This window comes from Schistocerca serialis, chromosome 11 (genome assembly GCF_023864345.2).
Source record: "Schistocerca serialis cubense isolate TAMUIC-IGC-003099 chromosome 11, iqSchSeri2.2, whole genome shotgun sequence".
In the NCBI taxonomy this organism is placed as follows: Eukaryota; Metazoa; Arthropoda; class Insecta; order Orthoptera; family Acrididae; genus Schistocerca; species Schistocerca serialis.
The window spans coordinates 194364954-194378977 of NC_064648.1; the positions used below are offsets into that span (position 1 = coordinate 194364954).

The following is a 14024-nucleotide window of genomic DNA, read 5'->3' on the forward strand; positions in this document are numbered from 1 at the left end:
TCGTGACCATCAATCCTGATGTTAAGTTTCTCGCTGTTCTCACTTCTACTACTTTTCATTACCTTCGTCTTTCTCCGATTTACTCTCAAACCATACTGTGTACTCATTAGACTGTTCATTCCGTTCAGCAGATCATTTAATTCTTCTTCACTCTCACTCAGGATAGCAATGTCAGCAGCGAATCGTATCATTGATATCCTTTCACCTTGTATTTTTATTCCACTCCTGAACCTTTCTTTGATTTCCATCATTGCTTCCTCGATGTACAGGTTGAAGAGTAGGGGCGAAAGGCTACAGCCTTGTCTTATACCCTTCTTAATACGAGCATTTCGTTCTTGATCGTCCACTCTTATTATTCCCTCTTGGTTGTTGTACATATTGTATATGACCCCTCTCTCCCTATAGCTTACCCCTACTTTTTTCAGAATCTCGAACAGCTTGCACCATTTTATATTGTCGAACGCTTTTTCCGGGTCGACAAATGCTATGAAAGTGTCTGGTTAACCAGATCGAACTTGTTTATTTGCTGTAAATTCCTAAGTAGTTTGTGAGAAAAGTTGTAACTCAGCTGTTCATGATTTTACACAATTCAAGCATTTTGGTAAGGCATTTTCCTATCTATGTTTCATTTAAATGAGAATTATTTCTTTGGGTTATTCACCTGTTGAAGCTTAACATAAAATTTGTAACTTAGCTTTCATGATTTTAATTTAAGCATTCTTGTAAAGCAGTCCTTTATCTACGTTTTATTGATTGGTAATTCTTCATCGGTGTTATTCACTGGTTGAAGGTCAACATATGTTTGTAACCAAGTTTATATGTCCTTGCTTAATTGAAATTTGTTAAGAGCCTTTATTGCTGGAAGATCATTGAAGCTTGGGTGCTTGTAATTGTGAATACTGTTGTCTATGTTGTGGGCTACCCTTCCACTTCCACAGCCAAGCTGTCCTATCAACAAGTACAGGGAGTTCCAGCAAATTTCACGATTCCCGGCCGCAGACGTGCGTACAACGGACGTAGCCGATGCTCGAGCTGTCGCGATGAGAGTAGCGGGTATCTTTAGCCGCCGCGCCGCACCTCGCCTAACATGGCGGTCGTTATTAATTTGGGCGGATAAGCGTAGGCGCACGCGAAGCGCGCTTTCGCGCTAAATGCGGTCGGCGAGTGTAGAGTCCGCGCGGTTGGTTAACCGGCGAAGCGTCCGGAAGTTCGCGGCTCGGCGCGTCTACGTCGCTTCTCCGTTCATTAGGGCGGCTGCGCCTGCAGCGGCGCGGAGCGCGGTATTTATAGACGCCGCCCGGTGGAGTGGAGTGGAGTGGGGGCACCCAGTCTCGCATTGTGCGCGCTGCTATAGCACGGCCGGCAGATTAGAGTAAGCGCGGGGGGGGGGGGGGGGGAGAGGGGGAGCGGAGGGGAAAGGGGGGGGGGAGTGTTTTTTCGGGCAGCAGTCCCGCGCCGCATTTAACTCGCGGCAGCTGTGGTCAAAACAGACACGGCGCAGCAGACTCTGGCGGTACACCTGCTGCAGGTCCGTGCAGTTGGTGTAGCGTGTTAGTGTGCGTCACACCTGCGCCGAGGCAGCGGCTGGAGTCTCCAGAGGCCGCTGAAGACGAGCGAGTCATGGATGACGACGAACACCACCCGGAGCTGGAGAACATGGCGCGCTTGGTGAGTCGTCATCGCTTCCGTTCATTAACCCTTAACCCTTTCGTGAACCGTGGGAAACATGCTTCCCACTACAATGAACACGCTCCTAGTGAAACCTTCCCAACTCCACTATATCTCTTTTGTTACTACACAACCTTCCATTTTACAATAAACTGTGAAACCTTTTCTTAGGATTTGTATCTCTTGCTTAATAATAACAAATGAAATCTTCCCTTTGAAATTTATTCTCTTTCTCAATCTCCTCATACAAATTTAATTGCTGCTTATTAAAAGTGATTTTCTGATTATTTCGACGAAACATAGAATGTGTCGTCGTCATGTGGCCCTCAGTCGTTACCTGCAATAACCCAAAACTGTTCCTTACCTTTTTTACTGTTACTGGATCGCCATCTGACTGCTACATCGAACTGCAACATGAATATACTTACTCTGTTTTACTACACTGTATTAGCCGCTAGTGGGCTTTCATAATAAGTGGCTCTATTTATTACCAAAGCTGACGTTATTCTTTAGTAGCAAAGTTGACGTTATTCTCTAATTAATTTGACTGAAGTTACGTAATTCATAGTTAAACTTTTTCTTGACAACAATAAAATTTTGCAAAGTTTCACGTTGATGGTTTTTGGGATGGATTATAATTAGGAATGCAGTATTGCTGGCAAAAGTTAATTATATTCTGAATGAAATGATTTTACAAACGTTCAAATGGGACTTACTTTTTACAATAATCTTACAACTAGCGATGCACAAACATTCCTTCAGTAGTCTAGAGTTTCTAAAAAAATTAATTCAATAATATTAGTTCCCCTTATGATAATAGTTAGCTGATGTCTCTGTACATCCGTTTATAATCTCTTGTAAGTCACAGCTGGTGGCTGGCAGGCACACCGCTCCTCTCAACCTCTCGCTTCAGACCTGCTACCGACTCGCTTCACTTCTCGCTTACTACTGACTTCCTACGAACGCTAAATTGCTGTCTCTCACGCCAACAATGCTTTCTGGTGCAGACAATGCCCGCTACCATTACAAAATGTATCAATGCGCGGCCTTTCCCGCTCTTTTCTTAAAATGTATCCGTATGCGGGTCCTCCCGCCCTTTTTAAAGTTAAATCAACAATACTTTGGTGCAGATATTCCCTGCTACCACAATTATTTCCAACATGACAAATATTAATTATTCCTACTTAATCCTATTGATATAATATAAACATCTTTCATAAATTGTGGTTTGACAGTAGACAATAGAAATATACACGTCTTACACTAGTCCCGTGGGATTCACAGTTCCCACCTCTGTATGGTGCTACCACCTAGTGAACAGTGTAGGGTACTGTGATAACGTAGATTTTCCCGGCATATCAAATACTGATGATTTTCACGGGTTTGCAGCCGGGTTCCATCCTCCTGACGACAACACGATATTTCGGCGGACCATCTGGCCGCCATCTTCAGGTGATGATTGAGTGCACAATCACATTTTAACTGCCTTCATCCACAAATCAAATTTACGATGGAAATTGGGAAAAAAATATGGCAAATTACCTTGTTTGGATGTCTTAGTACATGAGAAAGAATATGGGACTTTGGGACACAGTGTATACCGAAGACCTCTACCTCCATGCCACAAGTTGTCATCCACAACATCTACGCTTGGGAGTTTTACGCACACTGGTCAAGAGGGCTTATGCTGCTTCGGATGCCGATAACTTGAAACAGAAGTTGGATCACCTTAAGGTTGTTTTCAGGCAGAATGGGTGTTCTGATCGCCAAATTACTCGTGCTTTTCAATTTGGACCCCCCACGAGAACCAACGGTGGACACTTCCAAATCAGTTGCTTTTTTACCCTTCGTGGGAAGTATTTCTTCGAAAATTTCGAGAATACTCAGGAAGTATGATATTAAAAGCGTCCCTATGCCTTTGGCAAAAACTATATCCCTTCTGGGATCGGTTAAAGATGATTTGGGACTGAGGAAGCCTGGGGTATACAAGATTCCCTGTCACTGCGGAAAGGCCTACATTGGACAGACTGATCATACAGTTCAAGATCGATGTGTGGAACATCAACGGCATACGCGTCTGCTCCAGCCGGAAAAATCAGCCGTTCCTGAACACTGTCTTAATGAAGGGCACAATATGTCGTATAACGAGGCACAAATTATTGCCTCGGCTTCCCATTACTGGGATTGCCTATTGAAAGAATCAATTGAAATACATCTGTCTGATGATATTATTAATAGAGATAAATGTTTTCCTTTAAGTAAGACGTGGAATCCTATTTTATCACAGATAAAACAACAACGGTCTGGTTTCCGACCGTCTGCATTTTAATTCTGCGATTCCTCGCTTTTGACAGTTTTCAACGCTGGCGCTGCTGCAATTCTTCACCTCACAGAGGGCAGTTCTTCCATTGCTCACGCACGCGCAACTGCCAGTACCCACGGTATAAAGGAGCCGCAGAATCTGAGGTCTCTTTTGCCCCCCCCCCAAATTCTATAAGTCCCTCCGGATCCTTGGGCATCATGCACTCCGCCTCGCCTTCCATATACGCCTCCCGTCCCCCACGCGGATCCTCTATGATCTCATCCCTTTCCCCCATCTGCTGCTATTCCTCGAACATATTCGCATCCTCTACACCTCCCGCTGCTTAGAACCCCCCTCACCCCCTGGTTCCTCCTCTCCTCTCCCATCCCCACCACCTGTCACATCTTCACTGTTGTGTCCCCCCTACCCTCCATCTCTACACCCTACATCTCCTTTCCCAAGGTGGCTTCCATAAACCCCCTCCTGGATGATGCCCTCTCTCCCTCCATTTATCCCTCCTATCAACTCTGATCCTCGCTCCCCCTCCTTTCCTCTGTCCTTTTCCTGGGCTCCCTCTCCCCCCTTCCATCCTCTTCCTTCCCCACCTCCCCTCTCTTTGCCCCCTTCTCTCCCCCGAGTCCTTTACATTTCCCTCCTCGGCCTCCTCTCATTCCCTCTCGCGTCTGCCCTTCTCCCCCTTTATTAGTCCTCTCCCTCCTTGGTTCCCCCCTTCTCCTCTCCTCCCTCCTTGTTTTTCCCCCTCCTCCAGGTCCCCCCCCCCCCATCTGCCTTTGGCTCGGGAGGGCCATATTTGTGCCGCCATTTTCGTGCAGTGTTTTACCATGTGTGTTTTTTCAGTGAGTGTTCCGTGTTGGGTCTTTTGGGAAGTGTAGCGAACAGCCATCATACTGTCACTGGGTGTGATTTTTTATCTCTTGCGAACAGAAACCAGACTGTCGCCCTGTTTTTTAATTGTGTGTCTACTATGTTACTTGTCTGATTCCTGTGTATTTTATCAACATTGCCAACCCCTTTTGCTTTCTGTTTTAACTTTCCGCATTTTTACGCCATTTTACACTTTAAGTCACAATTTTATCGCCTGTTTTTCCTTGTTTCTTTCTTTTTTTTAAAAAAAAAAGTCTGTAGGCTGTAGAGCAACGTACTAAGCTGCTGCCAGCCCGCCCCCTGCGGGGGGAATTGAAAATCAATAAAGAAAAAAAAAATGAGGTCTCTTCAGTTCCGGCGTGATTGTGCACTCAATCGTCACCTGAAGATGGCGGCCACATGATCCGCCGAAATATCGTGTTGTCGTCAGGGCAATGGAACCCGGCTGCAAACCCGTGAAAATCATCAGTATAGGGTACTACTTCCAATGGGAAGTTCCCGCCGTTTTTGCTGTACCTTCGCGCAGAGGCATTGTATAGCTGAGGGTTGCTCTGTAGAGGAGCCTTTCAGTGCTGTTCGCGTGACATTTTGTGATTTTTTTTCCCTCAAAGCTATAGTATAAGGTAAATACTTTTGATTTACCCAAATTTATGAAGGAAACCGAAAATTGGAAAGAGGAGAATTCCAGTTTGAAACAAAAGGAGCCATTTATGCAGTGAAATGGATGGATAACCGTCCAGTCACTTTCCTGTCCTGAGTTCATGAGCCATGAGAAATACCCACAGTGAAAAGGAAAATCAAGGATGGTACTAGCAAAGAGATTTCTCGTACTGAAATTGTGGCAGAATACAAGAAAATAATGGGTGGTGTCGATAAGTTTGATCAATTACGAGAAAGGTATGCTATTGGCAGACGTTCTGTAAAATGGTGGCACAGAATATTTTATTTCCTGGTGGACGTTGCCGCAGTGAACAGTTTTATCCTGTGGAAAATAAGTAAAAGAGAAAGTGGACAGCATCATCAGCTCACATACAGGATCCATCTAGCCAGACAATTGATCGCTGGCTTCTCATCCCGAAAAAGGCGTGGACAAAAATCTGTCTTTCTGGCAAAAAGGGGTAAAGTACCTGAAGATTTTCGTCATGTGGCTGTAGGGGAGCATCAACCCATTTTAAGAGAAACCTACTGGACGTGCCATCACTGTAGTACCAAAGCTGCGGAAAAGAGCACTCGCTGTGTTTGTACATATTGTCAAATACCACTTTGCATAGACCCATGTTTCAGAAAATTTCATGTCAAGTAATTGTGAACAATCATTGTAACAAGAGAAGTAAATTTATCAAATAAATATGACATATATTGAAAAGGTTGTTTTTGTCATTTAACTCCAAGGAAGGGCAGTGGGAAGAATACTTCTCACCTTTTTGTGTGACCTCATTTTCACAGTTGGAGCAAATTTGATATTCTGTATGATAAATATACCTATCTGTTAACTACTGTCTGCTCTCCATCATTTAAAAAAACTGCTTAATAATTTTGCCCACGAAAGGGTTAAGTCACGAGGTGTGGTTCCTCTGACCGCGCGAAAGTTTTCGAACTCTTTATCCTCCAAGGTCAGTTATGGCGGAATACTACCGGCTGATCAAAAAATTCAGTATAAATTTGAAAACTGAATATGTCACGGAATAATGTAGATAGAGAGGTACAAATTGACACACATGCTTCGAATGACATGGGGTTTTATTAGAACCAAAAAAAAAAAAAATACAGGTTCAAAAAATGTCCGACAGATGGCGCTTCATCCGATCAGAATAGCAATAATTAGCATAACAAAGTAAGACAAAGCAAAGATGATGTTCTTTACAGGAAATGCTCAATGTGTCCACCATCATTCCTCGACAATAGCTGTAGTCGAGGAATAATGTTGTGAACAGCACTGTAAAGCATGTACGGAGTTATGGTGAGGCATTGGCGTCGTATGTTGTCTTTCAGCATCCCTAGAGATGTCGGTCGATCACGATACACTTGCGACTTCAGGTAACCCCAAAGCCAATAATCGCACGGACTGAGGTCTGGGGACCTGGGAGGCCAAGCATGACGAAAGTGGCGGCTGAGCACACGATCATCACCACACGACGCGTGCAAGGGATTTTTCACGTGTCTAGCAATATGGGGTGGAGCGCCTGGTTCTAATAAAACCCCATGTCATTCCAAAAATGTGTGTCAATTTTTACCTCTCTATCTACATTATTCCGTGGTTTATTAACTTTTCAAATTTATACTGACTTTTTGATCAGCTGGTACTTTACTCCCCCTACCCTACTTAAATTGCCCACTCTACAATATTTTGTTCAAATATGGCTCTGAACACTATGGGACATAACTTCTGAGGTCATGAGTCCCATAGAACTTAGAACTACTTAAACCTAACTAAGGACACCACACACATCCATGCCTGACGCAGGATTCGAACCTGCGACCGCAGCGGTCTCGCGGTTCCAGACCGTAGCGCCTAGAACCGCACGGCCAATCCGGCCGGCAATATTTTGTTGTTGGTTGCCTTATCGCCTTGTTTTCTCGTTACTAACACATGGTACTGACATGTGTAGAGTTATCCTAGACTCCGGCTCGTGAACTATGTACATGTTTCCTTCAGCAGAGCATAAAATGTGTTCACAGGAACGTGTCAGTTTTAACGATCGTAAGTTTGATTAAATTGTTAAGTGGTGGGTGGAGGAAGAGGTCAGTGATATAGTTAAAAAAATAGATGCAAACGACGACGATTGTACAGTAGAGAATGATCACAGTTCTGCTAATGGAGAATCATTCAGAGGGGCTTGCTGTTTCTCCAATAAAATACTTAAAGTGTTAGTTAAAATCAAATGCGATCTGACTGGCGACAAGGAAAAATAAAGATCTCAGAATTCAATGTCGTGGCTGGCCGGTGTGGCCGAGCGGTTCTAGACGCTACAGTCTGGAACCGCGCGACCGCTACTGTCGCAGGTTCGAATCCTGCCTCGGGCATGGATGTGTGTGATGTCCTTAGGTTAGTTAGGTTTAAGTAGTTCTAAGTTCTAGGGGACTGATGACCTTAGAAGTTAAGTCCCATAGTGCTCAGAGCCATTTTGAAGGTGGAAAAGCGTGGTGCCAGCAGTCTCTCTGGCAGACTTGTTACATTTTTAAGTGTTCTGCCAAAAACAATCGCAGTCCTTGGTTTGCTGTCCCCACAACATTATCTATGTGATCGTTTCAACTTATTCGTAATGGTGATTCTTAAATATGTAGTTGAACATAAAGCCTTTAGATCTGCGTGATTTATCATGTACCCGAAATTTAGCGGATTCCTTTTGGTAATCCTGTGGCTGAATTCACACTTTTCATAATTTAGTCAACTTCCATTTTTCGCACCATAGAGATGTTGTTGTTGCAGTCTACAGTCCAGAGACGGGTTTGATGCAGCTCTCCATGCTACATTATCCTGTGCAAGCCTTCATCTCTGAGTAACTACTGCAACCTACATCCTTCTCAATCTGCTCTCGGTCCCCCTCTACGATTTTTACCCTCCACGCTTCCCTCTAGAACTAAATTGGTGATCCCTTTCTTCTAGTCAAGTTGTGCTACAAATTCCTCTTATCCCCAAGTCTACTGAGTACCTCCTCGTTAGTTGCATGATCTACCCATCTTATCTTCAGCATTTTTCTGTAGCACCACATTTCGAAAGCTTCTATTCTCTTTTTGTCTAAACTATTTATCGTCCATGTTTCACTTCCATTTATGGCTACATTACACACAAATATTTTCAGAAAGGACTTCCTGATACTTTATACTCGATGTTAACAAATTTCTCTTCTTCAGAAACGCTTTCATTGCCATACCCAGTCTACGTTTTATGTCCTCCCTACTTCGACCATCATCAGCTATTTTGCTCCACAAACAGCAAAACTCATCTACTGCTGTAAGTGTGTCATTTCCTAATCAAATTTCCTCAGCATCAGCAAATTTAATCCGGCTACATTCCATTATCCTAGTTTTACTCCTGTTGATGTTCATCTTATAGCCTTCTTTCAAGACACTGTCCATTCCGTTCAACTGCTCTTGCAAGTCCTTTGCTTCCTCTGACAGGATTACAATGTCATCGGCGAACCTCAAAGATTTTATTTTTTTCCATAGATTTTAATTTCTAATCCAGATTTTTCTTTTGTTTTCTTCACTGCTTGCTCAATATACAGATTGAATAATATCGTGGATACCCTACATCCCTGTCTCACTCCCTTCCCAACCACTGCTTCCCTTTCGTACCCCTCGACTCATAACTGCCATCTGGTTTCTGTACAAATTATAAATAGCCTTTCACTCGCTGTATTTGGCCCCTGCCACCATCAGAATTTGAAAGAGAATATTCTAGTCAACATTGTGAAAACCTTTCTCTAAGTCTACAAATCTCAGAAACGTAGGTTTGCCTTTCCTTAATCCATCTTTTGAGGTAAGTAGGGTCAGTATTTCCTTGTGTGTTCCAACATTTCTGTGGAATCCAAACTGATCTTCCCCAAGGCTGTCTTCTACCAGTTTTTCCATTCGTCTGTAAAGAATTCGTGTTACTATTTTGCAGCCGTGACTGATTAGACTGATAGTTTGGTTATTTTCACACCTATCAAACCTGCTTTCTTCGGGATTGGAATTATTATATTCTTCTTGACGTCTGAGAGTATTTCGCCTGTGTCATACATCTTGCTCACCAGATGGTAGATTTTTGTCATGGGATGCTCTCCCAAGGCTATCAACAGTTCTAATGGAATGTCTTCTCCTGGGGCCTTGTTTCGACATAGGTCTTTAAGTGCTCTGTCAAATTCTTCACACAGAATCATATCTCCCATTTCATCTTCATCCACGTCCTCTTCCATTTCCATAACATTACCCTCGTGTACATCGCCCTTGTATAAGCTGTCTATATACTCCTTCAACCTTTCTGCCTACCCTTTTTTGCTTAGGACGTGTTTTCCATCTGAGCTCTTTATATTCATACAGGTGGTTCTCTTTCCTCCAAACGTCTCTTTAATTTTCCTGTAGGCAGTATCTATCTTACCCCTAGTGATATATGCCTCTACGTCCTTGCAGGTGTCCTCTAGTCATTCCTGATTAGCCATTTTGCACCTCCCGTCGATCTCATTTTTGAGGTACATTGTCTAAATCATTTTTGAATTCATTTTGATCCTCTGATGGCTTTATGAGACGGTAAGGGACTATGCCGACTACAAATAATGTAAGAGGGCTGCTCATACTGTCTTCTATGTCGTTTATGTAGATCAGGAAGAGCAGATGGACTATAACACTTCAAAGGGGAACGACAGATATTACTTATGTCCAACTCGATGACCCTCCGTCGGTTATTACGGACTCTGCCCCCTCTGACAGGAAATCACGAATCCAATGGCTCAACTAGGATGACGTTCCATAGCCAATCAATTTGATGAGAAGCTGGTTGTGAGAAACGGTGTATAAAGCCTTTCTAGAAATCTAGAAATACGGAATCCCCTCTCGATAGTGCTTATTACTTCGTGGGGATAAAAAGCTAGTTGCGTTTCACAAGAATTACGTTTTCCGAATTCATGTGGACTGTTTGTCAATAAGTCATTTTCTGCTAGGTAATTCAGAGTGCTCGAGCACAGTGTGTGTTCTAAAATCCTACCGCAAGTCGGCGTTAGCGATATGGGTGTAGTTTGCCAGATTTTTCCTATCTACTTTCTTGGGTATTGCTATGACCTGTGCAACTTTCCAGTCTTTCAGTGCGGATCTTTCGACGAGCTAGCGGTTGTACGTGACTACTATGAAAGGAGCTGTTATATCAGCATACTCTGAGGTAGACATGCTGCTGTACAGTAAGGACCAAAAGCTTTGCATTTATTAACTGATTTAACCTGGTATTTTACACGTATCGACTTCTGTTCCTCATGTTGGCAGTTTTTCTTGATTCATATTCTGAGATAATTACTTCGTCTTCTTTGGTGCAGGAATTACAAAACTCTGTTTTTAGTAACTGTGCTTTAGTGACATCACCAATATTATCACACACAGTGAAAGTGAAACGTCCCCTTAGAAAAATTTATTGAATTACTGTGCTGGTAAACCCCTTACGTTATTTGTTTTTCAAACAGCTGAGCAGAACTGAACGTACTCAGACATTTCTCTCTTTACCTAGTCTGATCAACACTAAACTGACACACAATATTTTTAGCGCAACGCACTCTGACTTTCAATAATCCCTACAAAAGAATGGCCCTGACTAACAATAACCTATACCTTTCATGAATCACTTACCCCACAAAAATCTTCATTACTCGAACTACTGCAACACAGCGAGTGCCAATACTGCCAGCTAAATAAAAGATTCTAACTGCTGAAGGCACCAACTACCGATAGGCATAGTTAGCAAGTGAAAGATTTTGATAAAGAACAAACAATGTATTTACCTTAATAGTGTTCAATAGTCATAATATAAATACATCAGTTCATGACATCCAGTCTTACAAATTTACTCTCTCTGACGGACACACGTCCAGATCATCCACTCTCAAAACTCCGCCGTCTCTCTCCCCACATCCACCACTGCTGGCGGCTCACCTCCAACTGCGCAACGCTACGCGCTGTTAACATCCAGCTGCCCAACAGTACAATAGCGACTATTTCAACAATGCCCACCAGCCACAGACTGCACACAGCACAGCCAGTGATATTCATACAGAGCGCTAGGTGAGGTTACCAACATAAAAACCTAAATAGCCTACTTACAAAAGTATTTTTTGCACTTTGCCGCTGGCAGGGGCGGATCCTGGATCTCGGTGGGGGGAGGGGCAATTTTTTTGGTACCTGCCTTCAAAAAAATTAATTCCAAATACTCTATACGCGCGCGCTGTGTGTTTAATGAAATAACTTACTGTATTACCCAAAAAATATTCTTCAAATACGACATGTGCACTTGAAAAACTCTGTGTTTGTCTGCTAATGTAAAATAATCTATAAAAATGATAATGTTCATTTGTTTCCATTCTTAAATCATCGAAATTAGTTCACCATTTGCTTTCATCTGACAGAATGTTGCCATCGAATTCGCGCATGTGCTTATACGCAGCAATGACGATACGACTGCGAAAAGTTACGATAGGGTATTTGACTGTGTTCAGGAAATCATCTTATATTGTTAATTACGTCATTTTATGCTCATAATAAACTGTTTTTCCTCATGAATGTAAATATTAACAATAAGAAATTTCTTTCTTTCTTCTTGTAAAAAAATAAGAAATAAAATAAAAATGCAAAAGTATAAATAAAATGAAATTTAATATTAAATATGTATATTCACAATACTGCTCTTAAATATTAAATTCTTATCTCCTTCTACGACCACTTTTTGAAAATCTTGTAATTACTTTTTCTATGTCTACAGGAATCTGGTAATGAATATGCATAAGTGCAAGACCAAGGAGGCGGTTTTCATTCATCGATGTTCTTAAATAAGTTTTCAGGTGCCGCAAGTAAAACATACTAGATAGGCTGACGTAATCAGCCCTTAAAGCAGTCGGAAAAAAAGATGGGTCACGCACCAGGGAGGAGGGGGGGGGGGGGGGGGCAATTGCCCCATTTACACCTATCGACTTCTGTTACTCATGTTGGCAGTTTTTCATGATTCATATTCTGGATCCGCCCCTGGCCGCTGGTATACTTTACATACGACCGCATTCTCTTTGGATTTTCTGTCAGATTTCGAAACAAAGTCACGTCGTGGAAAATATTAAAAGCATCTCGCATTGAACTTTGCCCTAGGTTTCGAGCGTCTGTAAAAGTTATCTGGGGGAATATGCGCGCTATCAATTTCGGCATGCTTTTTTCGTTGCTTCTGCAACAGTGTTCTGACCTGTTTTGTGTACCATGGGGCATCGGTACCCCGTCCTCTTAATCTATGTGGTATATATACTGAAGGGCCAAAGAAACTGGTACTCCTGCCTAATATCGTGAAGCGCCGTCGCAAGCACGCAGAAGAGCCGCAACACGTCGTGGCAGGGGATCGACTAATGTCTGAAGTAGTGCTGGGAACTGACACAAAGAATCATGCAGCGCTGTCCATAAACCCGTAAGAATACGAGAGGGTGGAGATCTCTTATCAACAGCACGTTGCAAAGTATTCCATGTTCGTGTCTGGGGAGTTTGGTGCCCGGCGGAAGAGTTTAAACTCAAAAGAGTCTTCATGGAGCCACTGTATAGCAATTCTGGACGTATGGGGTGTCGCATTGACATGCTGGATTTGCCCAAATCCGTCGGAATGCATGATGGACATGAATGGATGCTTACTTACGTGTCACCTGTCAGAGTCATACCTAGACGTAACAGGGTTCCCATATCACTCCAACTGCACACGCCCCACACCATTACAGAGCCTCCACCAGCTTGAACAGCCCCCTGCTGACATGTGGGTTCCATGGGTTCATGAGGCTGTCTCCCTATCCGTACTCGTCCATTCGCTCGTTACATTTTGAAACGAGACTCGTCCGACCAGGCAATGCTTTCTAGTAATCAACAGTCCAATGTCGGTGTTGACGGGCCCAGGCGGGGCGCAAAGATTTGTGTCTCGCAGTCATCAACGGTACACGAGTGGACCTTCGGCTGGGAAAGCCTATATCGATGATGTTCCGTTGAATGGTTCTCTCGCTGACACTTGTCGATGCTCCAGCATTGAAATCTGCACAGATTTGCAGAAGGGTTGCACTTCTGTCACCTTGAAAGATCCTCTCCAGACGTCGTTGGTGCCGTTCTTGCAGGATCTTTTTTCGGCCGCAGCGATGTCGGAGATTTGAAGTTTTACCCGATTCCTGATATTCACGGTACACTCGTGAAATGGTGGCACGGGAAAATCCCCACTTCATCACCACCTCGGAGATTCTGTGTCCCATCGCCCGTGAGCCGACTATAACACCACATTCAGACACGCTTAAATCTTGATAAACGGCCACTGTAGCAACAGTAACTGATGTAACAACTGCCCCAGAAAGTTGCTACCTTATACAGACGTTGCCGACCACAACGCCGTATTCTGCCTGTCTACATGTCTCTGCACTTGAATATTCATTACTATGTTAATTTTTTCGGCGCTTCAGTGTGTCTCAACTGCGGTCGGTAC

The 14024-nt window shown here is 43.3% G+C and overlaps 1 protein-coding gene across 1 annotated transcript in view; it reads left to right on the top strand.

Moving 5' to 3' along the window:
• Positions 1-1453: 1453 nt before the first annotated feature.
• Positions 1454-14024, top strand: part of LOC126427056 (actin-binding Rho-activating protein-like) — a 219360-nt gene continuing 206789 nt past the window's right edge. The window contains exon 1 of the mRNA XM_050089235.1: positions 1454-1668. Coding sequence (XP_049945192.1) covers positions 1621-1668 — 48 coding nt within the window. The 5' untranslated portion in view covers positions 1454-1620. The remainder of the gene's footprint in view (positions 1669-14024) is intronic.